The following is a 27,380-nucleotide window of genomic DNA, read 5'->3' as shown; positions in this document are numbered from 1 at the left end:
GACAAAATTAGTGGATTCAGCTGCTGAGAGCAATATAAGTCAGGTGTTTCACATGAGAAAATTTCCCATTGTTCTACAACTGGTTCTTGTGAAATTGAGTATTCTCCTCTGGTCAGAAAAAAACAGGTGACTTCCCAGAGTACTTGCACCTGCTGCACCTCCCAAGTGCAGCAGTATCTGTCCTAGGGGACAGATATTTAGGTCTAGGGTATGAGGTGCTTCATCATGCTAGAGCAAAACTATGCTCTCATCAAGGGGAGGCAGGGAGGAGGAGCTCTTCCGAGAAGAGGTGCTTGGTTTCCTAGTCTCCCAATCTGCAGTCCTTCAATGGGTTTTTAAAAGACCCATGAAACCAGGAATAGACTGTGATCTGAGGGTAGGAACAAGGTGTCATCCCCGTCTCTGGATTCCCAGTGCCTAGCACAGCACTTACATATCACAGAGGCCCAGTAAGTGTTAAAATACATATTCTATTGGAAATGGGTGGGTAAAAAAAATCGACTGGATAGTTGACCAAAAGTAGAGTCAATTTCTTGAAGAACAAAAATCTTTCTCTGTGGAACTGAACTGACAACTTATATGTCTATCATTAAGATTAAATAAATGCCATGCTATAGGATGTTGTGCAGCAAACAAGAAGGTGAACCTTCACACAGGACAGGGAAAACGCCATGATTTTTAGTCTTAAAAGTTGTAAATAATATATACATTGTATAACATTTTAAGATTTTAAAAGACAAAAGCTACATGCTGCCAGGTTATTTTCTAGGTATAGACACCTACCTACTCTCTTTCCCAAAGTATCATGAAAAATGTAGAGAAAGAAACAGTGACGCTCAGGTTTGTCAAAGCCCAGGCCGTCACAGCCATGGCCTTCAAGAGAAAGCCTTCCGTGGGGGGAGGCCAGATACTTAGGGAGAGAAAGGAAACAGACTAGTGATTTCCACATTTTTAAAAAGAGCACTCTCTAAGGCTCGTTTCCGTGGAGCTGTAAAATAACAGAGGAGGGAGGCGCGCCAAATTCCTGCCCGAGATGCTTTATTACTACAGCAGAAACCGGAAAAGACAAGAAAAGATTTACTGATTTAGTGGAAGACAAGTGTCTTTTGTTGTGTAGCGCTTCCATGCTTAGAGCTGGGAGTCCTGGCCAAATTCTGCCACGAATTCACTGTGTTATTTCCGATTCATCAGTGAACATCTTTTTGTGTGGCTCACATTTCCTCAATGAAATGAATGAGGGGTGGGGTGGACTAAGCCTGAAGCGCAGACATTCTCTGATCTCTGCCCAAAGCTTAGCGCAGTTCGATACCAACCAGCCAGCGCGCGCCTCTGACGCGTGCCTGCATAGGGAAGACCGCCGTCCCCGTTCCGCGGCCCGGGCTCCCCAGGTCTCCGGAAGAAGCTGTCCGAGGGCGGGGCCGGTCACCCTCGAGCCCCCGCAGTGAAGCATCCAGCGCCGCGGCCGGAAAACCTCCGGCAAGGGCCCGGAGGCCGGCGCTGGAGAGGCGGGAGCCCAACACTCCAGCCGGGTGACGTGTGCCAACGCCGCGCCGCCGCCGGCGCTTCGCCGCAACTGGAGTACCGGCCCTAGCACCTCCCCTCGGCCGCGGCGGAGGGGGCGGGCCCAGGACGTGGCCCAATGGGAGCGCGCGCCGGGCGGCGGGGGCGGGGCCGGGCGCGCGGCGCAGGTCCCGGCGGCCGAGGCTCCAATGAGCGCGCGCCGCGTCCGGGGCCGGCTGGTGCGCGAGGCCGCGGGCAGAGGTTGGTGGCTAATGTAACAGTTTGCAAAAGGAGGGGAGTCGGGAAGCGGGGCGCGCTGGCGGCCTGGCGGGGACGTCTGCTGCCGCGTTCGTCCCGAGCAGGGGCCGGAGGAGCGGAGGCCCGAGGTAGCGGAGTGGGGGATGGGGATGGGGATGGGGATGGGGATGGGGGGCGGCCGCGGCGCCCAGGGGAGGCAACGTGCTCGCCCCGGGGGCGGCCGGGTAGCGGGAGTGAGGGCCGCACGGACGCCGGCGCGCTGGGGCCCCGCACCTCGACCCCCGGGGCGCCCCCACGCGGAGTGGGTGGGCCGGGAATCGTTTCCGGGGATGGGAGCCGCCGCCTTGGTCAGGTGAGGCTGAGGCCAGCACCGGGTACCGGATACCCTCCGGTGAGAAACCTTAACCTTTCTGGGACGGCCCCTGGGTGGGGAGCGGGGTCGCGGGGTGGAGGGGGGGTGGAGAAGAGGGGCGGGGCGGGACGGCCAGGAGGGGTGCCGAGGATGAGACAGGCCCTTCTTCCATCCCAACCTCCCTCAGCGTCACCAACTCTCAGTTCCCGTCCAGGCCCAGCAAGCTCCAGGTATGGGGAGGTGGTTGAACCCTGGGCGGGATCCCTGGCCGCACCCCAGACGTCTCACAGCGCGGGCGGTTATTACCTGTGCAGTAGACGGAAGGTTCTGGTCTCCTTCCTGTTGCCCTCCTGCCTTTTCAGTTAGTAGGGACGTGGTGGATGGAGCCAAGGACCCCTGTAATTTTTTGCTTGGCCTTTGGGCACTTCAGGAGATAAGATTAGAGAGTGGTTTGTACCCATCAAGGAGGGGAGGGACTGGAGGCTGCTCTGCCCTGGGTTAGAATAGAGAAGGTATGAGGATTAAGCCTTCTCTGTTCTGGGATATGGTTCTGTCTCCTTTACTTAGTGCATCCAGTTACAAGTGTTTTTGTTTTTGTTTGTTTTTCTCCTCTCCCAGGGGCACAATGGCAGCCACAGTCAGAAGGCAGAGACCGAGGCGGCTAGCCTGTTGGGCCTTGATGGCTGTGCTCTTGGCAGACCTGTTGGCTCTGAGTGGTGTGTATCCCAGTTGAGGGATCAAAAGAAAAATTAACGAGTGAATAATAAATGGTGGGAAGGGGGAATGTGGGTCCCTAGTTGGAAACTTCTGGACTCCTGAGTTGTTGGATCCTTCTTTGTCTTTTGCTCTTTCTCCGTGGAGCATGCTATGCTTTGATTAGAGGAATCTCAGGAAGTTGGGGGAAGAGGGGTTAATTGACAAACCTGTTTCTCCTTCAGACACGCTGGCAGTGATGTCTGTGGACCTGGGCAGTGAGTCTATGAAGGTGGCCATCGTCAAGCCTGGAGTGCCCATGGAAATTGTCTTGAACAAGTGAGGGTGGCCCCAATGTCAGGCTGGGGAAAAAGGGTGGGTATGTGTTCTTTTTAGTGCCCACAGCTGAAAAGACTGATATTTGAGTGATTAGTCGCAGGTGAGTTGTCAAGGCTCCTGAGTGCACCGGGTGGATCAACCTTCCCCTTTAGGCACCTGGGCCCAATGTCTCTTCCTCAGGGAATCCCGGAGAAAGACTCCAGTGACTGTGACCCTGAAAGAAAATGAAAGATTATTTGGAGACAGTGCAGCAAGCATGGTGAGCCCACAACCCGCCCATTCTCAGAGATGGTAGGCAGAGGAACGGAGATGCTAGACCCCAGAGTCTGTTCTCCTATCAGTGCTGTGATGTAGGAAGGAGGCGATGGTGGGCTTGGGAGCCTAATACTCTGCTCCTCCTTCGCCACCTCAGGCCATCAAGAATCCAAAGGCTACACTGCGATACTTCCAGCACCTACTGGGAAAGCAGACAGATAATCCTCACGTGGCCCTTTACCGGGCTCGCTTCCCAGAGCACGAGCTAGGCTTCGACCCGCAAAGGCAGACTGTGCACTTCCAGATTAGCCAGTGAGTATCTGGGAAGTCAGCCCTAGCAGGTTCCTCATTGGCATGTGTTCATGATTGTCCTCCCTTTATTCCTGGCTTTTCCTGCCTCTAAACCCCCCACCCCCTTGCCACCCACCAGGCACCTCAAGTTCTCACCTGAGGAGGTGCTGGGCATGATTCTCAATTACTCCCGTTCCCTGGCTGAAGATTTTGCAGGTAAGTGGCCAGAGTAGGGCCAGCAGAGGGCACATTCTCCAGGGTCTAAGGCAGTGGTCTTCAGATGGGCAGTTTTACTCCCAGGGGACATTTGGCAATGTCTAGAGACAGGTTTGGTTGTCACACGGGAAAGGTCCTCCAGGCATCTAGTGGACAGAGGTCAGGGATGCTACTATGCCTCCTGCAGTGCACAGGCCAGCCCCTAAAAAGTTACCTGGCTCCAAATGTCTGTAGTGCTGAGGTTGGGAAACCCTTGCCTGAGGTATGGAGCCGGTGAAACCATGCCCTGTTGTCCTTTCTAGAGCAGCCCATCAAGGATGCAGTAATCACCGTGCCTGCCTTCTTCAACCAGGCTGAGCGCCGAGCTGTGCTGCAGGCTGCTCACATGGCTGGCCTCAAAGTGCTGCAGCTCATCAATGACAATACTGCCACTGCCCTCAGCTATGGTGTCTTCCGCCGGAAGGATATCAACAACACGGCCCAGGTGAGGCACAGTGGCCTCCTGACCAGACACACAGGGCGGCTGATTCTGAGGAGGATGGAGGCCACTTGGCTCATTTTGCATCTCGTTTGCATCGTTGTCCCTTGACAGATGAAGCAGCAACCTCCTCTCAGCCCCTGTAGGAGCTGTTCAGCTCTTACGTTGAGAGTTGGCACAACTCCTTGGAGGCAGGCACCCCAGAGGTGGGTGAGGTTCCTGTGACAGTTGTTTTCTTGTCTTTACAGAATATCATGTTCTATGACATGGGCTCAGGCAGCACCGTGTGCACCATCGTCACCTACCAGACAGTGAAGACGAAGGAAGCAGGGATGCAGCCCCAGCTCCAGATACGGGGAGTGGGGTAAGTAGGAGCTGGGAGGGTCCTGCTGAGACATTTGAGGTGGGGCTTCCTTCTCTGGAGGGGCAGCAGGGCCTCCCTTTCCTGCTCCCTGCAGGAGTGCTCTCCTGGGTGCCGCTCCCAAGAACAAGGGAAGATGGTGGTGGGGGAAGACAGTTGGGGCTGACTTAAAAGCAGGGCATGCCCTGAATGTACCTTCCCTTCCTCTGAGGAATTCCAGAAGGCTGCAAGCCATATGGTGCAAGTTAGATTCAGCCATTTCTTTGGCTTTTATCATTTCCAATTTTCTTAAATAATTTATCGTTTATTGTCTTGTTTCTTGAATTCATGCTTTTCTGTCTTTCTTCACAACTACCACCCAAGTTCAAGTTTCCATTACCCCCTACTTTTCTTTTTTTCATTTTATTAAGGATTTATTTATTTCTCTCCCCTTCCCCCTCTCCCCCCACCCCAGTTGTCTGCTCTCTCTGTCCATTCGCTGTGTGTTCTTCTGTGACCACTTCTATCCTTATTAGCGGCACCGGGAATCTGTGTTTCTTTTTGTTGCGTCATCTTGTTGTGTCAGCTCTCTGTGTGTGCGGTGCCATTCTTAGGCAGGCTGCACTTTCTTTCGCGCTGGGCGGCTCTCCTTATGGGGCGCACTCCTTGTGCGTGGGGCTCCCCTATGCGGGGGACACCCCTACGTGGCAGGGCACTCCTTGCACGCATCAGGACTGCGCATGGGCCAGCTGCACATGGGTCAAGGAGGCCCGGGGTTTGAACTGCGGACCTCCCATGTGGTAGGCAGATGCCCTATCCATTGGGCCAGGTCCGCTTCCCTTCTTTTTTTCATTTATTCATTCATTTAGCATGTATTGAGCACCCAGTGGTAGGCAGTGGGAATACAGATATCCTCATTTGGTGTTCTTGCTTTCCTCAGTTTACAGTCTTAATAGAGAAGGATCTATATAAGTCACTAATAAATTTTTTTTTCAATTTAACTTCTCTATTTTTTATTAGGATAGTTGTAGGTTTACAGAGGTCATACAGAAAGTACAGAGTTCTTATACAACACTCCACACCCCCGTCACCCACACAGTTTTCCCTCTTAAAAACATTTTATGTTAATAACATTTTATACTAGTGTGGCATACCATGATCTCTTTCTTACCTGCAGAACTACAAAAGAGATCTCTCATTTCCAGTACAGCTTCCCTCCAGTTCTTTGTCCACATTGCAGCCAGAAGGTTCTTTTCAAAATGCCAGTCTGATTGTAATCCATTTCTTTAAAAACTTTTTGGTGGCTCCACACTGTTATCTTGGTATGTGAAGCTGTGCCTATCTAGGCCAGACCTGACCTCTTATACGGCTTGGCCCTCTCGCTGAGGTCTCTTGCTCTTTGAGCTCTAGCTGTACTTGCCTTCCTTTACTCACTGTATTCTCTCCCATTTCAGGGCTTTTACCATATCTGTTCCCTCTTTTAGAACGTTCTTCTTTTTTTCACCTAGTTAACTTCAGCTCAACCAACTGGTTTCAGTACACCATTACTTCCTAAATAGCTCACATCTCACACATATGCATTAATATTGTTTGACTCTCTTTTATAACATGTGGTTATGATTTTATGTTAATTATTAGATTATAATCTCATTTAGAGCAGGGACCCTATCTCCACCCCTGCCTTTGACTCATAACTGTATCCTGAGCCAAATACCTACACAATGCACAATAAATACTATGGATCGAATGACTTGTGACCTGTCATTGTAAGATGTCAGCTTTGCCATGGGGAATTCAAGGCAGTGTGCACATTTGGGGTATTGGGTGTAAACAGGACTCCCTGAAACAAGGGCAGGTGCCATATGGGATAAGAGGCTCCTGTGTAGGTGAAAGGATCCCACGTGTTCCTCACTCTTCCCTGCTCTCTCTGTCCGACAGGTTTGACCGCACCCTGGGGGGCCTGGAGATGGAGCTCCGGCTGCGTGACCACCTGGCTGGACTTTTCAATGAGCAGCGCAAGGGCCAGAGAGCGAAGGATGTGCGGGAGAACCCCCGGGCCATGGCCAAGCTGCTGCGTGAGGCTAATCGGCTCAAAACCATCCTGAGTGCCAACGCTGACCACATGGCACAGGTGCCCACGTGTGCCTGGCTGAGGGCAGATCTTCCCCACAGAGAGGGCTGGGGACCCCACTGTCCTGAACTCGGCCACTCGCGCCTGCCGTAGCCTGTGCCCCCTCCCCAGTCCTTCTGCCATCCTCCCAAGGCCCTGTTTCCTCAGACTCTGTCCTGCCCACCCAGAGAGCAGGACCCGGGTGAGAGTTCCCTGACACTCCTCACCCTTCCCCAGATCGAGGGCCTGATGGACGATGTGGACTTCAAGGCCAAAGTGACTCGAGTGGAGTTTGAGGAGCTGTGTGCTGACTTATTTGAGCGGGTGCCGGGGCCTGTACAGCAGGCGCTCCAGAGTGCTGAAATGAGTTTGGTGAGGGGCCGTTGGCGTGGGGGTGCCCAGGGGGGTGGGGTGGAAACAGGAGGTAGAAAGTGATGAGATGGTGGGAGAGAGGAAACGATACCTGAAGGGAAGTGTCTGCTGAGAAGGGTTGACTACGTGCTGTCCCACCTCATTCCATGTCCCCTGTCCCCTGCAGGATGAAATTGAACAGGTGATCCTGGTGGGTGGGGCCACTCGGGTCCCCAGAGTTCAGGACGTGCTGCTGAAGGCTGTGGGCAAGTGAGTTAATCGTGCCTGGGGTGTCCAGGGCTGAAGGGCTGAGGGGGAGGGAGTCTGGGCTGGGCGCCCCCGAGTGGCTGGGTGCTGAACTTGGCCCTTTAATAGGGAGGAGCTAGGGAAGAACATCAATGCAGATGAAGCAGCTGCTATGGGCGCAGTGTACCAGGCAGCTGCACTCAGCAAAGCCTTCAAGGTGAAGCCGTTTGTAGTCCGAGATGCAGTGATCTACCCCATCCTGGTGAGTGAGCCTGTCTGATCAGGTGACAGGCTCTTTTTACCTGTCCAGGTGTGATCTCCCGTCCTGTCTGCTCTAGTGTATCTCTTTGTCTTTTTGCCAAAAGACGTTCCCCACCCATCCTTACTCCCAGAACTACGCTGGCTCTCCAGCATACCTGCTCTCTGCTTGCTGTGTAGGTGGAGTTCACCAGAGAAGTGGAGGAGGAGTCTGGGGTTCGCAGCCTGAAGCACAATAAGCGGGTGCTTTTCTCCCGGATGGGGCCCTACCCTCAGCGCAAAGTCATCACCTTTAACCGCTACAGCCATGATTTCAACTTCCACATCAACTACGGTGACCTGGGCTTCCTGGGGCCTGAGGATCTCCGGTGAGGGGGCGGGCAGGATGGGAGTAGCAGGGGAAGGGGAGGTGTGGCTGCCAACGACCTGAGGCTTGAGGGAGGGAGGACCTGGGGCCTGCAGGGCTGGAACAGGGAAAGTGGGCTGCGGTCCAGGGTGGGAGCATCTTCTCTGGAGAGTGCCTCCACCCTTCTGGATTATTGGGGAGGGCCCCTGCCATCTCGTGCTTAGAGGCAGGAGCTGGAGACAGGCGGGGTGGATTCCCTCTAACTCTTTCCTGTCCGGCCAGGGTATTCGGCTCCCAGAATCTGACCACAGTGAAGCTAAAAGGTGTGGGCGAGAGCTTCAAGAAGTATCCTGACTATGAGTCCAAGGGCATCAAGGCCCACTTCAACCTGGACGAGAGTGGTGTCCTGAGCCTGGACAGGGTGAGAGCAAGAGGAGGCCCTACGTGCTGGGCCTGGCCTGGCCCTACCAGCCTCTTCCAAAGCAGGTTCCACATGCCACAAGAGCATGACGGATGAAAAGGATTTTTGTTTTTTGGGGTTTTTAAAATTTTATTTATTTCTCTCCCCCTCCCCACCCCTGTTGTCTGCTTTCTGTGTCCATTTGCTGTGTCTTCTGCATCTGCTTATATCGTCAGGCGGCACTGGGAAACTGCGTCCCTTTTGTTGTTGTTGTGTCATCTTGCTGTGTCAGCTCTCCGTGTGTGCAGCGCCACTCCTGGGTGGGCTTGCACTTTTTTGTCACATGGGGCGGCTCTCCTTGTGGGGCGCACCCTTGTGTGTGGGGCTTCCCTACACGGGGGTGCCCCTGCGTGGCACGGCACTCCTTGCATGCGGCAGCACTGCACATGGGCCAGCTCGCCACATGGGTCAGGAGGCCCTGAGTATTGAACCCTGGACCCTCCATATGGTAGGCGGACGCTCTATCAGTTGAGCCACAACCACTTCCCTGGAAGGGTTTTTGAGTCAAAGAATTCTTGGATCTAAACAAAGCTAACCAGGGATCTGAAGTGAGCCTTCCCAAAGCCCTTAAATGCTTAGGGGCATTGTAAATTGCTCAGAGGGAAATATAAAATGGTTGAGGAACCCATTTTTGGACAATAAATTAGGAGTTAATATTCTTAGAACATACTGTGGGAAACAATAGCCCATCCTGTTATTGAGTGAATAAGTGGGGATTCTGGGAAGGGAGTTAGAGAGGAGCTGGGACCCTGTTCCCAGAGAGTTCACAATCAAATAGGGGTGGGTGATTTGATCTAAGAGTTTACCAGAAGGCAGGTGACAGAATAAGACAGCTGGGGGTCGTGCACACATGCATGAGCAGGCCTCCCCTGTGGCGGGCGTTGGTGGGAAAAGGTGAGTCAGCATGTGGGAGGCCTTCATTTCTTCACTCTAATTCCCTGTTTTCAGGTGGAGTCTGTATTTGAAACGCTGGTGGAGGACAGCCCCGAAGAGGAATCTACTCTCACCAGTAAGATAAGCTTGTGCAAGTGTGTGCATGAGACAGAGAACTACTGGTGTACATTTTGGGGAGGTGGACAGGGCATTGCCCTTGGATTAGGAGGCAGAGTCACTGCTATGGTCCTCTTTTGGATCGTGTGACTTTCTTCCCCCTAGAACTTGGCAACACCATTTCCAGCCTGTTTGGAGGTGGTACCACGCCAGATGCCAAAGAGAATGGTACAGATACTGTCCAGGTAAGCCCAGGGTGAAGCCCCGGGAGCCTGGCACATGGGGCAGGCAGTGGCAGCTGAGGCAGGGAGTTGGGGTGGGCATCCCAGCTGCCTAGAACTTGATGGCTCTCCCCTTTCCTCCCAGCCAGGAGGAGTGAACCACACCCTCACCTCCAGGCTCCTCTCCCTTTGTCCAGCTAGTGCTGCCGTCTCCACCACCCACTGTCCATTTCACACTGTCGTCATCTGTCCACCCCACTCTGTGTCCTGAACAGCGAGCCCTTTGGAAGCGGAGCTGGGTCTTCAGCTGTTGCTGAGGCCCTGCCTGATCCATGGGCTTTGCTAGTGAGTGTTGTCGTATCCGTCTGTCTAACTGGTTTTCAGGAGGAAGAGGAGAGCCCTGCTGAGGGGAGCAAGGATGAGCCTGGGGAGCAAGTAGAGCTGAAGGAGGAAGCTGAGGCCCCAGTGGAGGACACCTCTCAGCCCCCACCCCCTGAGTCTAAAGGGGACACGGCCCCTAGTGGAGAAAAGGCTACAGAAAAAGAAAACGGGGAAAAGTCTGAGACTCAGGTGAGCTATGGGCACCGTAAAGGCCAGCCAGGGGACTCAGTGGTTAAGGGAATAGACATCTCCTTTCTTTCTTTTTTTTTTTTTTAAAGATTTATTTATTTATTTATTTAACTCCCCCCCTCCCCTGGTTGTCTGTTCTTGGTGTCTATTTGCTGCGTCTTGTTTCTTTGTCCGCTTCTGTTGTCGTCAGCGGCACGGGAAGTGTGGGCGGCGCCATTCCTGGGCAGGCTGCTCTTTCTTTTCACGCTGGGTGGCTCTCCTCACGGGCGCACTCCTTGCGCGTGGGGCTCCCCCACGCGGGGGACACCCTTGCGTGGCACGGCACTCCTTGGGCGCATCAGCACTGCGCATGGCCAGCTCCACACGGGTCAAGGAGGCCCAGGGTTTGAACCGCGGACCTCCCATATGGTAGACGGACGCCCTAACCACTGGGCCAAAGTCCGTTTCCCTCCTTTCTTTCTTACCCCCTGGAGCCCTGCCCTGTAGAGAAGGTAGAAGGGCCTAAGCTTTTCCTGACCTCCCTTTTCCCAACCAGAAGCCAAGTGAGAAGGGAGAGGCAGGGCCTGAGGCTGCCCCTCCAGCCTCTGAGGGAGAAAAGAAGCAGAAGCCTGCCCGGAAGCAGAGAATGGTAGAGGAGATTGGGGTGGAGCTGGTTGTCCTGGACCTGCCTGACCTGCCTGAGGATGAGCTGGCTCGCTCGATGCAGAAGTAAGTAAGCGCTGGCAGTGCAGGCGTGTGCGTGTAGGGTGGGCAGGGCGTGGAATGGTGCTCCTTGGGGGGTGGGGTGGGAGCCGTCTCACCCGGGATCTGAGGTCTCACACCTCTGCTTCCTCGTCACTGCTTCAACATTGTTCCACAGACTTCAGGACTTGACCCTCCGAGACCTGGAGAAGCAGGAACGGGAGAAAGCTGCCAACAGCTTGGAGGCTTTCATCTTCGAGACCCAGGTTGGTAGGCAGGGAGGCAACATTCCTCCCTGGGCCTTGTGTTCGGGGCGGCTCTGGCTCTGGGAGCCTACCCTCCAGGCTCACCGCGTGTGTGTGTGTTCCTCCTTAGGACAAGCTATACCAGCCCGAGTACCAGGAGGTGTCTACTGAGGAGCAGCGTGAGGAGATCTCTGGGAAACTCAGTGCCGCTTCCACTTGGCTGGAGGATGAGGGCTTTGGGGCCACCACTGTGGTGAGGGGCTTTCCCAGGATACGGAGGGTGGGGATGGGAGCCCTCGCTTTCCTCTCCCATCGTCAGAGAAAGTGAGAACCACTGGGGTGTGAGGCCAGAAGGAAGGATGCAGGGTCTGACTCCAGGGCTCTCTTGTCATCCCTTCAACCCATCTACCCACGACCCTGCCTCAAACCCATCAGATGCTGAAGGAGAAGCTGGTGGAGCTAAGAAAGTTGTGCCAAGGGCTGTTTTTCCGGGTGGAAGAGCGCAAGAAGTGGCCTGAACGGCTATCTGCCCTCGACAGTCTCCTCAACCATTCCAGCATGTTCCTCAAGTGAGCAGCCCCTGTGCCCTTTCTTCCTTTTCCAGTCCTTTCAAGGCCACAGAATTCATCACCCCCACTAGCTTTCCATGTCCTGCACTGATTGCTCCACAGCCCAGGCCCCTGTCACCCAGCCTTCCTCCTCTGGGGCTGATTGACTCCTCTCTGCCTTCCAGGGGAGCCCGACTCATCCCAGAGATGGACCAGATCTTCACTGAGGTGGAGATGACAACCTTAGAGAAAGTCATCAACGAGACCTGGGTAATTACTGCATACACACTTACCGGGGCACTTACCCTGGCATGGAGTGCCATCCCAGGCAACACAGGAGATGCAGAGGAATGGAGAACCAGCAGCCTCTGCCTCCTGGCTTAGAACTTAACAAGGAAGGCAAGAGGTGTTTTCATTTGAGGCTTATCTGATTAGCCCCCAAAAAAGGTAATAGCTTTAAGAGTCATTGGATTGAAGGAGTGACAAAGCCAGTCCCCGTGAGGCTAGAGACATCTGCTTTGAGGAGCTGGGCTCAGAAAATAGACCAGGGTCAGGATAGGTGTCAGGTGAGGCAGAAAAAGTCTTGGACATGTGGGAGCCTTTTTTGAGCCAGAGCTCAGAAGTGGAGAGCAAAGTGGGGATAATCAAGAGGTTGCTTCAGCTGCAGTTAGTCCATAATAATAGGTCATGAGCCAGTAAGGTGTCTGCATTGTGGGCAGCCTGTGCCAGGCTGAGGATTCTGCTTACCCCTGTGGAGCTGACGGCCATGGGAGAGTGGAAGTCTGAGAGAAGAACCTGAGGCTAGTTAGAGGTACTGTTTCATCTGGGACAGAGATGTCAGCTCTCCATGGCTGAGTCTCTGAAGTCTACTCTGGTCTCACCCTACAGGCCTGGAAGAACGCAACTATGGCTGAGCAAGCCAAGCTTCCTGCCACTGAGAAGCCCGTCTTGCTCTCAAAAGACATTGAGGCCAAGATGATGGCCCTGGACCGTGAGGTGCAGTATCTGCTCAATAAGGCCAAGTTTGCCAAGCCCCGACCCCGGCCCAAGGACAAGAATGGGACCAGGGCAGAACCTCCCCTCAATGCCAGCGACCAGGGAGAGAAAGTCATTCCTCCGCCAGGTGAGGGCAGGGTGCCTGTGGCAGGTCCTCCCGGGCAGGGAGAAGTCATCCTTCCCTTCCTGGGGCTACATCCCGCACCCATTTTCCTTCAGGCCAGACTGAAGATGCAAAACCCATTCCAGAACCCGAGAGAGTACAGACAGGTGAGTTGGGTTGGGAAAACTGGTTGGGAATGTGGAGATTGTAGTAGCCCAGGGCTTGGCAAACTATGGCAGGCAGGGCTGTTTCTGTATACCCCATGAGCTGTGTATGGATTTTACACTTAAGGGTTGTAAAAAGAAAATATATATATATCCAAAGAGACCGAATTTGGCCCACAAATCCTAAAATACTTAAAACCTGGCTCTTCAGAGAAAAAGTTTGCTAGCCCCTTTTTTTTTTCTACAGAGACTAACTTATTCCTTCCAAAAAGCAGGATCTGAACAGGAAGACACTGAGCCTCTGGAGCTAGGAGGTCCTGGAACAGGTGAAGGTAGAGCTGCGGGTGTGAGGGGAAGCCTGGTTGGGCCTAGGGGAAGATACGTGTAGAGAACCAAGGCCTGTGTTTGACCAGGTGTCATTCCTTCTCACCCTCTCCCACAGAATCAGAGCAGAAGGAGCAGCCAGCAGGACAGAAGCAGCCTTTGAAGAATGATGAACTATAACCCCCGCCTCCCCCTTCCTTCCACCCCCTTCTCTCACCACCTCTATTTATTAAACACCGAGGGTGGGGGGAGGGGGTGGGCCGCCCTCGGGGGCTCAAGGTCCTTCTCTCTCATCTGTGGTTGGAGATGTGGAGAAGGGAAAGGAAGGGACAGCTCACCTTCTGGAGTAGTTCTGTGGTTAAAACTGAAATTGTTCTCTTCCTCAGTCCCACCCTCTGGTTCTCTATCCATCCAGGCCCTAAATTTGGGGGAAAATCACTATTATAATAATCTTCATTGTTTGCCTGTGGGTAGGTGAGAGAATGGCCATCAGTGGTTAACTGAGACCTGGTAGGGGAAGGATGCCTAGTCCCTAGTATCCTCCTCTCCCTCCTTCCTTCTTCCACTGCTAAATCAATTCCCCCACCCTACTTGGCGGGAGGCCATGGGGCCAGCGTCTGCAGAGCCTTGGTTGCCAGGTTTGGTTTCTGAGTGCCTATCTACGTTCTTTCCTCCCTCTACAGTCTTTCCCTAAAAAAGCCTACAATCCCCATCTGACTCCTCATTCCATGGGTTTCCTTGGTTCTGCCAAAAGCCCTTCCACCTGCGGCGGCTGACCTCTCAGTCTAGGTGGAGTCTCGCCCGCACCTACGCCCCCTAGTGGCTGGAGTAAGCAGGGAGAAAGTGAAGAGAACCCAGCTGCCTTGTTGGAAGGTAGAAGTGTGGATGCCTGCTAGCATTCCTCTCGGGATCCAGGAAGCACTGTGGAGTGGTTGGCATGTGATGCCAGCAGCCTGCAAGCATTGTCAAAATTTCTGTCCTCCCAGTAGTCTGGTACCAGGTCCTTGGACTACCGGCCTGCCTGCCTGCCTGCCTCCCTCCCTCCCTCCCAGACAGAGCCTTTCCCTCAACCCCTGCCCTGGGCTGACCAATATGTGCTTTCTACTGTGAGCCCCTCTCCCGAGACCCCCAGGGAAGGAAGGAGAGACCCTGGTGTGAATGTAAAAATGCCACTTTGGTGTCTCTGAGGCAGGCCTTGTAGGTGGATGAAGAGAGTGAGGGCTGACCTTCCTCTCTTGCATTGCTCTGCCAGGAAGGTGGCCCCCTTGCCAGCCAGGACTGATGCCTGGGGACCCTGGCCTCCAGTGTTCCACCCATAGGAGACACCAGGGCTGCCCGCCTCCCCAGTGCCAGGGCAAGGGGGAGCCCAGTTGTCCTTTTTTTTTTTTTTTTTTGCCACATTGGCAGAAATGGGACCTAGGAGTCCTGTCCCTACTCCCTCCTCTTTTGTGTGTTTGAGTTTTTCATTAGCATTTGAGGCTAGTAGGACAGGTTTGAGTCAAAAGTGTACTTTGCTCCACTGTTAATTGAGAAACTGTTTCAATAAAATATTCTTTTCTACAGTCTTGGTGCTGTGATTTTTTTCCATGGTGTTTATTTCTTGAGCATAAATCGTTTATTCTAGAAAACTTGGAAGATAGAAGTTTGAGTAATAAATTTAAATTACCTATAATACTACTACCAAAAGATAATTGTTAGCATTTGAACTTTGTTTTATATACTTGAAATTTGTACTGTTTAACATGTAATTTTACTTTTTAAAAATCTTGTTACTAGTAATTGCACTGATAAAATTTTTTTTTAAAGAATGGGAGAAGAGTAATACTAACTATAATCAATAAGGAATGATAGAATTAGGAAATGCTCATTTTCCAACCACCATATTAATTTAAGCAAGAATCATCAATGGATGCTAACACCATTGGGTAAAAGATTGTTAGAACATATTATGCAATATTAAAATATCCCATAGATGACTAATTACAAAGAGGACAAGGTACCTTTACAGTGTAGAAATCAGGTGGACACCATTTTAACTAAATGCCCCAACATCACATGCCTCTTGATAGGATATACTGAGAAGGGTGCAGAATCACCATTACAGTATTTCTGCCAAGATATAGGTAACTTGATCCTTATCATTGGATAAATCCATACTGAGGGATATTCTGCAAAACAACCGACCTGGACTCTTGAAAATCATTGAAGTATGAAAGATTTTTAAACATTCTAGGAGACCAAAGAGTTAAAACTACATGTAATATATTGTAGCAGTTTGATATAATTGATAAATTCCAAAAATAAATATTGGATTATGCTTGTAATCTGATCAGTACCTGGGCATGATTGAGTTACGATTAAGGCGTTGTATCCCCACCCCTTGGTCTGTGGGGACTCAGATAAAAAGCATGGCGAAGAACAGAGTTGGGGATTTCTGATTTTAGAGTTTGATGCTGAAGACCCAGGAAGTCAGCACCAGGAAGGAAGAAACCTTGAACCTAGAGTAAAGCAAGCCCCAGGAACATAGGAACCCAGGAAGCACGAACCCTTGCAGAAATCATTGGTCATCTTGTTTCAAATAGACTTTGGTAAGGGAAGGAACTTATGCTTTATGGTCTGGTGTCTGTAAACTCCTACCCCAAATAAATATCCTTTATAAAAACCATCCAGTTTCTGGTATTTTGCATCAGCAACCCTTTGGCTAACTAATACATATATATTCCTTGATTGGATTTTGAGTTTTTAAAAAGCTCTAAAGGAGATCTCTGGAAAAATTGGAGACATAAGCATGGACTATATATTGGCAAATTCGTGTCTTAGTGTTATAATTCCATTGCAGTTATGTAGGAGAGTCTTCTTGTTTCAGGAAGATACAGGCCGAAATATATAAGGGTGAAGTTACATGATGTCAGCAACTAGCTTTCTAATAGTTGAACAAATACATTTATAGAGAGAGATTAGGCAAACAGCAAAATAGTAACATTTGTTGAGTCTCTAGGTGAGGAGTATTCTTAGTGTTTTTATTTTTATTTAGGAGTATTCTTGCAACTTTTCTACAGGTTTGAAAATTTCCAAAATAAAATGACAGGCAGATTATCTTAATCGGGGTGGTGGTTTCAGGCCAATAGGCATGTAAAATAATCACTGAGCTGTGCACTTAAGATTGGTGCGTTTTTTGTACTTTAATGTGTGTATATTACACCCCAGCCCCCAAAAGGGGGGGGGGATTTAGATGCCTCCCCTTACCTAAAACATAAAAGGGGGATTCAGCTGACTGGTTTGGTTTAGGGGGAAATCATTTTCCTGGTCCTCTATCACCCTGAAAGCGTAATGCATGAACCACCTTAGAATCTGACTCAGTGGATATCTGTTGAATTAAAGAATTTCAGCCATACTGTAATTCCATCTTATCCCATCTCCACCTCCTTTCCTTGATGACCGTCCCCACCCTAAAAGGTCCTTGCTGTCAACTTCTGGAGCACTTAAAATTTCTTGCAGCAGTTCTCCAGAGGGATTTGTGAAAGCGCTTGCTTGTTGTCTAGAACTCTTACCTAAATCTCCTACTGTAAGGTAACTTGCTGTAGAGTTTATCCAGTCCTCACAAAGAACCCAAGGGGCTGGTCCTGCAATTACCCCTTTTTATAGAAGAAACTGGCGCTCACAGAGATTACCCCAGGTCATACTGTTAGCGGGTCTGGGATTAGAATTTCAAATTTACTCCAGGACCCATACTTCAAACATCCTGACAATTTTGTTTTATCTCTGTCCCCAACACAGTCTGGCCACAAGCTAAATTTTAAAGTGGGTTTATTAATTTCTTATATAAATTACTGTTTCTCCTGCAAAGCCTTTAGTATCCTGTATGTTTGGTAGTGGGAGGCACTCTCTTGTTGAAAGCATTTGTTAAGCGACATCATTAAACCATGGACAATAGTTAATAGTACAATTAGAAAAAAAGTGCTATCATCATCTATAACAAATGTTCCACACCAATGCAAACTGTTACTACTAGGTGCTACACGGGGGTTACCAAATTATATATTGGGCCAACCTATGATTGCTCTGTAAACTCACAACTTCTCTAATAAAGACAAAAGGAATTTTAAAATGAAGGAAAAAAAAATGACATAAGTAGTCTCAGCCCCTAAGGGGCGCTGCCTCATCCTAGGACCGGGGTTACCAGTAAATTAAATCTAACCCTCCCAGGACGGATTTAGCTCGCCCCAACTGCAGAGAACCCGGCGAAGACCCCGCCCCCGCCCAGGGCGCATGCGCCGCCGGCTCCGCCCCGCCCCCCCGGGGCCAGCTCCCGCCTGGTTTCAGGTAGGGGGCGGTGTGCGGGGGAGGGGAGGCTCCCGGGGGCGGGGCTGGAGGGCGTCTCAGGTCTTGGGACTTCTTTGTTGGCTGACCCCCACTTCCCACCCGGCCGGGCGCTGTTCCCGCGGCCTCCCCTTCCGGGGTAAGGGACAATTCCTGGGTCTGGGGGCGGCCGGGGCGCCGCCCGCGGCCCTCGCACGTCTGTGCAGTTCTCCAGCCCCGCACCTCCGCAGCGCTCTGGCTCCTCTGCCCCGCGTCCCCGTCGGTTCCTGGCCTCAGACTCGGGTGTCCTGGGTAGCGTGAGGACACCGGGGCTGGGCAGGTGCCCGGGGCCCGCCCCCTCGCCCCCTGCTCCACTTCTAGTCGCCGGCCCTGCCCGCCCGGCCCCGCTCGGCTGCCGGAGGCGAGGGCCCCGGCGAGGCTGCGGGCCCTGCTCTGCTCCCTGGCGCCCTCGCCGTCCGCTCCCATTGCTCTCCCCACCGAGCAGAGACGGCGGGGGCACGGCGCCGGGGCCGGGAAGCCTGCTGGAGCACCCTCCCGCCCAGGGCCGTCCAGTCCCTCTGTGGGGTTCCTTAGCCCTGCAGCCCCAGGGGGCCTGGCGGGGGACCCCCTGACGCGGCAGGTTCATGAGGACCAGAGGCTGCGCTGAGCGGGGCCCCAACTTACAGTTCTGCAACTATCATTCAAGAAAGATTAGTCACGCCCCGCTGCGTGTGCTCAGCCTTGGGTAAGGTCAGGTCTAGAAGACTTGAAAGTGGGGTTGCTGTGGATTTCTGTGGCTTTGTGTCTGCAGGAATGCCTGTGTGTGCGTGTAGGAACTAATCTAGTACCTAGCGCGGTGCCTGGCCACAACCCAGCGTAGACCTTAGTGAATGAATGAGAGGGCAGGTGGCCGAGGAAGCCGGGCTGGAGAGGGCAGCTCTGCCCATCCCCACTCCTGCCTCCCTTGGGCCCTTGGCAGACAAAAGTAATTAGGTTGAACCTTTAATCACAGCTGCTTTCACAGGCTAGGCAGGGAAGAGGAGGGCAGGGCAGAAACCCTGGGGGCAAGGGTGCTGGCCTGGCTCAAGGCACTGCCTCCCTCTGGGACGCCCCCTGCCACCCCCACACTGCCTGACAGTAATCTGTTTTCTCTTCTCCCTCAGGACACTGGGTTCCCCAGGAGCCGCCTCTGGCTTAATGATTGTCAAAAGGTGGCTATAAAGGGAGCCTGGGAGCTGGGAGGAGGCGGCAGCTGGAAAGACCTAACTCAGCAGATCTGGGTGCTGAGAGCCTGCAAGCAGCGGCTGTGGTCAGAGGCTCTGTGTCCCGGCCTGTAGGGCCTGCTCGTTCCACCATGGCGGCCCAGGGCTACGGCTATTATCGCTCTGTGATCTTCTCAGCCATGTTTGGGGGCTACAGCCTGTACTACTTCAACCGCAAGACCTTCTCCTTTGTCATGCCTGCATTGGTGGAGGAGATCCCTCTGGACAAGGATGATTTGGGTGAGCCCTGGAAGGACAGGGTGATGGGCCTGGAGACACAGAACCAGCGGGCTGCACTGGGTGTTCGTGGCAGCGTGGTGTGGACAGGCAGGTGGTGTGTGTGGAGTACGTGTGCGCAGCACAGTGCGGGGCTGTCTGCGTGTGCCGGCTGCAGAGGCTCTGGGATCTGTGCTTGGGTCTGGGGAAGGCCCTCTTGAGTGTCACCTGTGCTTACCTGAGGAGGGTTGCTTATCTGACGTGTGTGTGCACCTGTGACCTGCACGGGCCCTCAGGCACTGTCTATCTGGGTCTGTTTGGGGATTCTGAGTACGGTTCCTCTACCCAAAGACTGAGGGTGAGTGCTGATCTCTGACGCTTTAGCACTGGACACTGGGGAGTTGGCCCAATGACTTGTGTGTGGCCTGGCAGGCCACTCTTTGGGAGGAACAAGGTCCCTGACTCTAGTCCTGAGCACCCCACATTCAGAGGTGGGGCAGCAGAACTGGCAGAGGCCCCCAGGGTTGGCATCCCGGGTGAAATAGGCAATCAGGCATATGCAAATCCCAGGGAAGGGGAGCTGCCCTGTCCTGCTCCCTTCTTGTTCCCTGACAGCTGCAGCTGGAACTCTCCAAGAGGCTGAAAAGTCATAGGTCATCCCGGGGCTAGTGCTGATGGTGAGGTGGGGGAAGTAGCGGGGGCCCTGTGAATGAGTGTCAGGATTCCAGCGTGGGCTTCTCCAGTTCCTCCTGGAAGGAACCCGTCACCCTGCTGGGCACCTCCATTCACCTGACCCCATGCCTTCCTCCACCCTCTTGTGCCCCTGGCCCTGGCCCCTAACAGTGACCAGTGACTCCAGGTGGTGTCCTGCTCCCTGCTCCCCTCGTCTGCAGGACTCATCACCAGCAGCCAGTCGGCAGCCTATGCCATCAGCAAGTTTGTGAGTGGGGTGCTGTCTGACCAGATGAGTGCTCGCTGGCTCTTCTCTTCCGGGCTGCTCCTGGTTGGCCTGGTGAACGTAGTCTTTTCCTGGAGCTCCACAGTAGCTGTCTTCGCTGCCCTCTGGTTCCTCAATGGCCTGGCACAGGGGCTGGGCTGGCCGCCGTGTGGGAAGGTGCTGCGGAAGGTGAGCGTCTGCTTCCACAGGGCTTGTGTCGGTTGGCATAGAGGCTACCCGAAGGGCATGTGGGAGCACCCTTTCTTACCTGTCACCTCACCCCCCAGCCAGGGCAGCTTCCTCAGAAGTTCAGCCCAGCTCCTAGTGCTTGTCTAGATATTTTAGGAGCCTGAGAGTGGTGGGATCAGGTGGCAGATGAGGGAGTTGGCCCTGCCAAGTAAAAGTTCCCCCTCGTCTGCCTTGTAACGTGATCCTCTGGGTCTGCCCCACCTAACCACCCCCAGCAGGGGATGCAGGCTGGGCACCTACTCCGTCCCCCTCTGCCCCATAGTGGTTTGAGCCATCTCAGTTTGGCACCTGGTGGGCCATCCTGTCAACCAGCATGAACCTGGCTGGAGGCCTGGGTCCCATCCTGGCGACTGTCCTCGCCCAGAGCTATAGCTGGCGCAGCACGCTGGCCCTGTCTGGGGCCCTGTGCGTGGTTGTCTCCTTCCTCTGTCTCCTGCTCATCCACAATGAACCTGCCGATGTTGGACTCCGCAACCTGGACCCCACCCCTTCCAAGGGCAAGAAGGGTGAGCCCCCACCCAGGCTGGCCACCAGGGTGCCTTTGCTTGCCAGGTGCGGGGGTGGGGGTGGGAATGGGGCATAAAGAAAACAAAATCAGACAAATGGCAGAGCCAGCAAGTGCTGAGAACAGTTAAATTCTGGCCCTTCCTCTCAATAGAGCCCGACTTCTCTGGCCTGCACAGGATCCAACCTGAAGTGGTTTGGGTGCCTTTGCGCCTCGGCCCTGCTCCTCAGTTTTCCTTTCATTCCCGCTGCTTGTGGGGGTGGAGGAGTGGGTGGAGGGGATACACTTCATGCTGATCCCGGCCTGGGCTGGCGGACTCTGCCCGAGGCTGGTTAATGAATGGTGGGGGCTCCCGTGGAGGCGGGGCAGCAAGAGCAGCGCCTGAGGCCTGGCCTCCTACCTCCAGGCTCCTTGCAGGACAGCACCCTCCAGGAGCTGCTGCTGTCCCCCTACCTGTGGGTGCTCTCCACTGGTTACCTGGTGGTGTTTGGAGTGAAGACCTGCTGTACTGACTGGGGCCAGTTCTTCCTGATCCAGGAGAAAGGCCAGTCAGCCCTTGTGGGTAAGACGAGTGCTGGGACAGGAGCGGGCAGAGGGTGTAGGAACCAGAGCAGGGCTGGGACACTCTGGCCCTGTACCTGTGTCCCCTCCATTCTTCCCCTGAGGCCAGGCACTACTCAGGCAGCTGTGGCCAGTCAGCCGTGGGGACCCTGTATCTCTCTGGGTTTAAGCCAATCTTGAACAACCCCAACGTGTAACACCTTCCACCCTTCCCTCCCTCGTCCCACCACAACTCCCCACCGCAGGTAGCTCCTACATGAGTGCCCTGGAGGTTGGGGGCCTGGTAGGCAGCATCGCAGCTGGCTACCTGTCAGACCGGGCCATGGCAAAGGTGAGTGGGCAGAAGGCACAGGCAGGAGGGTCCCTTTGATTCTTCCCAGCCTGGCTGGGGCAGGGGCCAGAGAGGTGGGAGCCTTGGGGCACAGGTTGGCATTTGCTGGCTTAGGCTGGGAGAGGTGGGAATGATCCTAGGCTACTCTTACCTTTCCTAGGGATGTGGAGATAAGGCTTGCGGGGAAAGGATTTTAACTAATGTCAAGGAGAGCCAGGATTTCTCTTGGCCTAGGTGTAAGCTTCTTCACATCCTCAGGAAAATGGGTGGGTCAGTGGGGGTATCAAGTACAGTTTCTCAGCATGTATCCCCAGCCTGCCCAAGGTGAAGGAAGGATGTTGTGGAGTTTGACCTCAGAGGGTCATGAGCAGGTCCCATGGCCTCCGAGGGCTGTCCCAGGCCAAGAACTGTGCGGGGTCCAGTGGTGGGGGTTCTTGGCCCTGTTCCTCGGGCTTGACCTGGGGCTGTATCCATAGGCGGGGCCTTCTGTCTACGGGAGCCCTCGCCATGGGCTGTTGCTCCTCATGATGGCTGGCATGACCGTGTCCATGTACCTCTTCCGGGTAACTGTGACCAGTGACTCCCCCAAGGTAAATAAGGAGGGCCTGGCCCAGGGCCATTGCCTCTGTCTCCTGCCAGGGCTCCAGCCTGGCCCAGTCCTTTCTCTGCCTCAGCCCTCCCTTTTCAGTTTGGTTTGTCCCTCATCCCTCTCCTCTTTACTTTGGTTCCCCTTCTCCACTCTGGGCCTGGTTTTCTTCTCTTCCTTCTGCTCCTCTAGGATGTTGCTTTCTGGACTTCGGCTCTGCACCCCCTCGCTGAGCTCACAGGCTTTACGGAGCACGAGGTGCCTTGTCTTTAGCTCTGGTTTTTCTCTTGGTCTGTCTCACCTTTGTCCTATCCCCCCTGCCCTGCCCCTAGCCAATCCAGCTTGTTATGGATTGTAACTCTTGAGAGGTCAAATGGCATGTAACTCTCTCGAGAGGACATCTCTATTTCCTGTGCCTACACACTGGCTTAGCTCAGTGTGGCATTCACTCTGGCTCTGTACTGTCGACTGTATTGGGAAATAGGGTGTGGGGGCCACTTACTGTCTCCTTACTATTGATTCATTCCTGGGGACTAAGCACTCTTCTTTCCTCTGGCAGGGGTGGGTAGGGAGGCTTTCCCAGACACTGAAGCCACCCTGCACTGCCCTTGCAGCTCTGGATCCTGGTGTTGGGTGCTGTGTTTGGTTTCTCTTCTTATGGCCCCATTGCCTTGTTTGGAGTTATAGCCAACGAGAGTGCCCCTCCCAACTTGTGTGGTACCTCCCATGCCATTGTGGGACTCATGGCCAATGGTAAGTGATACCCTCTGGATTCTGGTCTCCACCTTACCCCCACGTGCGCCTTGCACATAGGCCAGCTAGAGGCTGAAGCTGGCCCCCTGGCTCTAGCCTCACAAATGGCTCAGGCTCTTTCCCTCCTCCCTGACAGTGGGCGGCTTTCTGGCTGGGTTGCCCTTCAGCACCATTGCCAAGCACTACAGCTGGAGCACAGCCTTCTGGGTGGCTGAAGTGATCTGTGCAGCCAGCACAGTTGCCTTCTTCCTTCTAAGAAACATCCGCACCAAGATGGGCCGCCTGCCCAAGAAGGCTGAGTGAGGAGAGTGCAGCCTCTGGAGTGTCTCCCACCAGTGGCCTTTCCCCAGATGGGGTGAGGAAAGGAGAGGGAGGGGCTGCTCTGGCTAGCCCTGGACCTTTGACTTTCCTTTTCTGCCCCTTCTCCCTTGCCCAGGTGGCACTGGAAGTTATCAGTGGCTAATGAGGTCCCAGTTCCCCATCCTATGCTCTATTTAAAAGGTAACCTTGATGCTGGACTGTATCGCTCCTCTTGCCTGCAGCCAGGCAAACTGGAAACCCCTGCACTAGGCGAGTCTCCTGGGCCCTGCCCCGTTCCCCTCTCACCCCATCCCCCTCGCACCCCATCCCCATCACAGGATGGCTGCTCCTGCGGCTGCAGGGCACTAATGATCCATGACTTCTGTCCCACGATCTCTCAGCAGTTGGCGACTGCTATTGCCATTACCTCAGACTTCAGGGGAAGAAAACTGGCCATCACTCTCTCTTTTCTCCAACACCCTGGGTACAGTGCAGGGTATGGAAGGGAGGGGAGGAAGACTGGTTATAGAATATTAAAACTAGATTTGATACTCAACACTGTCAGTGACTCATCCTTTCAAAAGGGGTAGTATAAGCCAGAGATGGCTTTCTTTGGGAAATACTGTCTTAGCACCTGCTCTTTCACCCCAAAAGAGACACCATTTCCCTGGAATGGGAAAGATGAGGCATAGACTCTTTTAAGTCACTTTAAGTCATGCCTTCTATGCCTTCAACTTAGCACTGTATAGTTCAGTTTTAGAGATGAAGCTACTGGGTTTCAGGCAGGCTAAATAACTTGATGGAAGGAGACAGTCTATAAGTGGTGTAGTCAGATGGTGATGGTGTAGTCAGAAAGCCTGGGTTCAAATGTAGGCTGTCAGTAACCAGCCATGAAGCACAGGGAGTTTGTACCTTGCTAAGTCTCCTGTCTGTAAGAAGAATGTATCTCCTGGGGTTATGGTGAAGGTTATGTGAGATAAAGTGGTAAAGCTTGCTGTAAGTACTTGACACCTGTTATTATTACCACCCCTCCCTAGGAAATCAGTAACAATTCTGGGACTAGATACAAGGCTCTTGACTGAGTCCTATGATCTTTCATTTATCTGACACATAATTGTTTTGTTTTCTACTAGAACATAATGTCTTGTGTTCCCAGAATTCCCTTACCAGTCCTGTCTCCCCTCCCCATGCCTTCTCCCCCAAACCAGCAATTAGGGTAGCAAACAATGAGACCAAAGGAATGTTTATTATATTTCTGGGCCTACCTTCTCCACAAATAAGTCTATACTGAGATGGGAAGTAGGACCATGATATATACAGGAGGGAGGACAACAGTATTAAGGCTTAGGAGGGAGGACGACAGTATTAAGGCTCAGGAGTCACCCATTTTCAGGTGCCCTATCAAAGCTTATGGGATCTCCATCAGAGTGGAGGCAGCAGGGTTCCGGCTGTAGGAGCTCAGAATTTTGGGGTCCGTTGCAGGTTCAGCCTATGATCCAGGTCCAAAAGTCCCAGCCTTCTCTGCCACCTCCAGGGCTAGCTTCAGGTTCTGGTCAAACAGCTCACACCTAGCCCAGGCCCAGGAGGCACAAATAAGAAAAAAGAGTGAGGCCTGAGGCTCTCTCACCAGCCATCTCAGGGGTAGAGGCAGGGCCAGTGGAAATTCTGCTTGTAGGAGGACATGAACCCCAGGGAAAGTCTTTAGTTTGTTAGAAAAAAAAAAAAGAGAAAGAAACAAAAGCTAGTCACTTTTGTTTTATTTAAGTAAAACTCTACTACCCTTCAAAATAACTTGGGAGGCAGTATCCAGAGGCTGGGGAAGGGGCAAGGAGGCTTAGACCAGGATCTGGGGAGTGGGGCCACCTACCTGATAGGCATTTCCAGGGAGTAGAATGGATTCTTGAGGGCAAAGTCTGAATAAATTTCATAAATCTTTCGGAGAAGGGAATCGATTCCAGCTTGCCTAGGGTCTGCCAGCACCACAAACTTGATCCCTGCAAAGGAGCAAAGAATGGTTACCAAACGGTAGAGAATGCAACAAATAATGTCATCGTGTATTTGTACAGCATTTTCAACTTTGCAAAAGTACTTTCACAAGCCCAGATTAATTTTATCCTTGTTATATAAAGCAGGAAAGGCAGGACTTTGTCTCTGTAGATGAGACAGAGAAGTGAAGTGACTTCATCATGGTCACCCAGCTGATCAAAAGACCAGGCTCTGAGTTCTAGCTGTAACTAAACTGTAAACAGTCTTGGGGCCCGTCACCAGAAACAGTGCCAGGCAGGGACAAATTCAGGCAGTTTTCAATTATCTGCATTAAGACTGAAGCAGTAACGTGTGATCCAAAGGCCATTTCCATTTAGCTTTTGAATTTCATTTTGGAACAACACATACCCTCCAAAACGCTTACAACAGGAAATAACATTAAAGTCAGTTTTATCTGAGCACAGGATAACCAGGGCTGATCATATTGGGTGATGTGGACAAAATCAGTTTCAAATTAAATATCTGCTTTTGACTCACAAAACAAACAGATGTGTCTGTACAGTTGTCCCAGGAAAAGATGAGTTCCCCGTCCTTACTTACCAAAGCTGTCTTTGGCCAACCCTTTCCCCACCCTGCCCCATCTACCCCTTTTGGTCCATCTGGAGCCACATACCTGTCAGTGTCTGGAAGCAGTGCAGTTTGAATGTATCTGTCTCTAGCATCTCAATGCCTGAGCTGCCCTGTTCAGGAGACAGCTGGGAGCCAATGGCAAAGAGCCTGTATGCAAAGGGACAAGTTGGGAATGCACCCACTGCTATCAGGAAGGCAGGCTTCTCAAACTTTCCTGTTGAAATGACCCTAACAGCAGAGGAGTTAACCTCATAGCCTGGGGCAGTCTGGAGAGGCAATAATGTGAAAAGACAAGCAGTATTACCAAAATTTCTTAAAGGTTCAATCGAATTTTGCATATATTTTACATTGCACTGAAAACTTCGGGAACAGTGCACATTCTGGAAATATGTGCCATGCTTACCCCGTGGAGGTGAGTACCTCAGTACAATATCTCATATCATAGTTGAGAGCAAGAAAAGAGCTTAAAGACCATTTTGTTCAATTGCCTTACTTTAAAGATGAGGAAATTAAAGCTCAGAGAAGAAACGCTGACAATCTTAATTACCTGAAACTTAGATATCGGTTCTTTTTCTTTTCACAACACAAGAAGTCGACAGTTTAGGAGGTGACAGAGAAAGGTTAAGTACTAGCTGCGCTTAGGAGACTCTAACAATAGAAGGACACTAATCCAGGCAGGCTAAGGGCCAAGTGCAGGTCAATGGACACTAGGAAGGCTTGGCGGACTTACGAGTGGAACATCGAGGCTAGCATGAGTTTCTCATTGGAGGTGAGGCGGGGCCGGCCGAATCGAATGGACACCGGATAATTCGCAGGGTTGCCCAGGTACTCCAGCACCTCTTTCCCGTCTGCCGTGTACTTGCCGTTCACGTCCATGCCATTGATGGCCAGCACTGCGTGGCCCACTACAGAAGTGAGGTTAAGGGTCAGGGAAGCTCCAGCCAGGGGTATCTGCCAAGGGGCCAAGGGACGCGGTCTCCCACTCCCCTACCACCCACTTCGCCAGCACCGGGCCCCGTCCCCCGGGCCGAGGCTAGCCCACCCCGGATGCCATCGCGCTGGCCGAAGGCAACCAGCACACGCTCGTCGTGCAGCTTGAGCAGGAGATCGAGCGGGAAACTGAAAGTTTTTTCAGCCTCAGCTCGAGGTGAGTAGCTGTCCAACTGGTAAATTAGGCCGCCAGCTTTGTTCACCACAAACACACTAAAAATCGCCATTGCTGCCGCGCCCGCTCGTGTTTGCGAGTTCGGTCTCTTCCCGGCGGCCCCGCCCCGGAACTGCAGTCACAGGCCCCGCCCCCGACGGTCCGCCCCTTGCGCCCGTCCCCTGCCGCGCTTGCGCGCTTGGCTTTGGTCACATCTCGGGACTTGCTGAATTGTTTTCTGCTTTTCTTTTCCCGTGTTTAATGCCAGGACATACCAATATTTGAT

General features: G+C 52.8%; 3 protein-coding genes across 15 annotated transcripts; 2 read left to right on the top strand and 1 right to left on the bottom strand.

Moving 5' to 3' along the window:
* The first annotated feature begins 1,624 nt into the window (after positions 1 to 1,624).
* Positions 1,625 to 14,897, top strand: HYOU1 (hypoxia up-regulated 1). Of its 10 annotated transcripts, none has more exons than XM_058289387.1 (27): positions 1,625 to 1,886; positions 2,298 to 2,340; positions 2,729 to 2,826; positions 3,049 to 3,142; positions 3,323 to 3,401; positions 3,555 to 3,709; positions 3,828 to 3,904; positions 4,207 to 4,388; positions 4,631 to 4,746; positions 6,661 to 6,853; positions 7,070 to 7,204; positions 7,371 to 7,453; positions 7,559 to 7,691; positions 7,868 to 8,055; positions 8,316 to 8,454; positions 9,442 to 9,502; positions 9,649 to 9,728; positions 10,089 to 10,274; positions 10,810 to 10,982; positions 11,134 to 11,221; positions 11,331 to 11,453; positions 11,636 to 11,769; positions 11,934 to 12,018; positions 12,637 to 12,871; positions 12,964 to 13,014; positions 13,287 to 13,343; positions 13,454 to 14,897. In XM_058289387.1, the coding sequence occupies exons 1-27, from the start codon at positions 1,640 to 1,642 to the stop codon at positions 13,513 to 13,515; spliced, it is 3,297 nt and encodes a 1,098-aa protein (XP_058145370.1). In that variant the 5' UTR covers positions 1,625 to 1,639; the 3' UTR covers positions 13,516 to 14,897. The 10 variants fall into 10 exon arrangements, with proteins under 10 accessions (XP_058145370.1, XP_058145371.1, XP_058145375.1 ...); XM_004456293.4 differs by having other exon boundaries at positions 1,661 to 1,761; XM_058289390.1 differs by having other exon boundaries at positions 1,674 to 1,886; positions 13,287 to 13,337.
* Positions 14,898 to 17,597: 2,700 nt separating this feature from the next.
* On the top strand, positions 17,598 to 23,890 carry SLC37A4 (solute carrier family 37 member 4). Of its 4 annotated transcripts, none has more exons than XM_058289440.2 (10): positions 17,640 to 17,794; positions 18,798 to 19,136; positions 20,006 to 20,238; positions 20,561 to 20,804; positions 21,210 to 21,365; positions 21,610 to 21,695; positions 22,172 to 22,285; positions 22,474 to 22,539; positions 22,896 to 23,034; positions 23,171 to 23,890. In XM_058289440.2, exons 2-10 carry the CDS (start codon positions 18,989 to 18,991, stop codon positions 23,335 to 23,337), a joined length of 1,353 nt encoding a protein of 450 aa, XP_058145423.1. In that variant the 5' UTR covers positions 17,640 to 17,794; positions 18,798 to 18,988; the 3' UTR covers positions 23,338 to 23,890. The 4 variants fall into 4 exon arrangements, with proteins under 4 accessions (XP_071068470.1, XP_058145423.1, XP_058145422.1 ...); XM_058289439.2 differs by lacking the exon at positions 17,640 to 17,794 and adding an exon at positions 18,241 to 18,379; XM_071212369.1 differs by lacking the exon at positions 22,474 to 22,539 and having other exon boundaries at positions 17,598 to 17,658.
* A 671-nt stretch (positions 23,891 to 24,561) lies between these two features.
* Positions 24,562 to 27,227, bottom strand: TRAPPC4 (trafficking protein particle complex subunit 4). The gene is made up of 5 exons (XM_004456297.4): positions 26,993 to 27,227; positions 26,681 to 26,855; positions 25,994 to 26,097; positions 25,202 to 25,328; positions 24,562 to 24,902 (listed from the first exon to the last, which is right to left on the bottom strand). Exons 1-5 carry the CDS (start codon positions 27,165 to 27,167, stop codon positions 24,824 to 24,826), a joined length of 660 nt encoding a protein of 219 aa, XP_004456354.1. The 5' UTR covers positions 27,168 to 27,227; the 3' UTR covers positions 24,562 to 24,823.
* Positions 27,228 to 27,380: the final 153 nt, after the last annotated feature.

This window comes from Dasypus novemcinctus, chromosome 27 (assembly GCF_030445035.2).
Source record: "Dasypus novemcinctus isolate mDasNov1 chromosome 27, mDasNov1.1.hap2, whole genome shotgun sequence".
NCBI lineage: Eukaryota > Metazoa > Chordata > Mammalia > Cingulata > Dasypodidae > Dasypus > Dasypus novemcinctus.
This window is presented reverse-complemented; position numbering and strand designations above follow the sequence as displayed.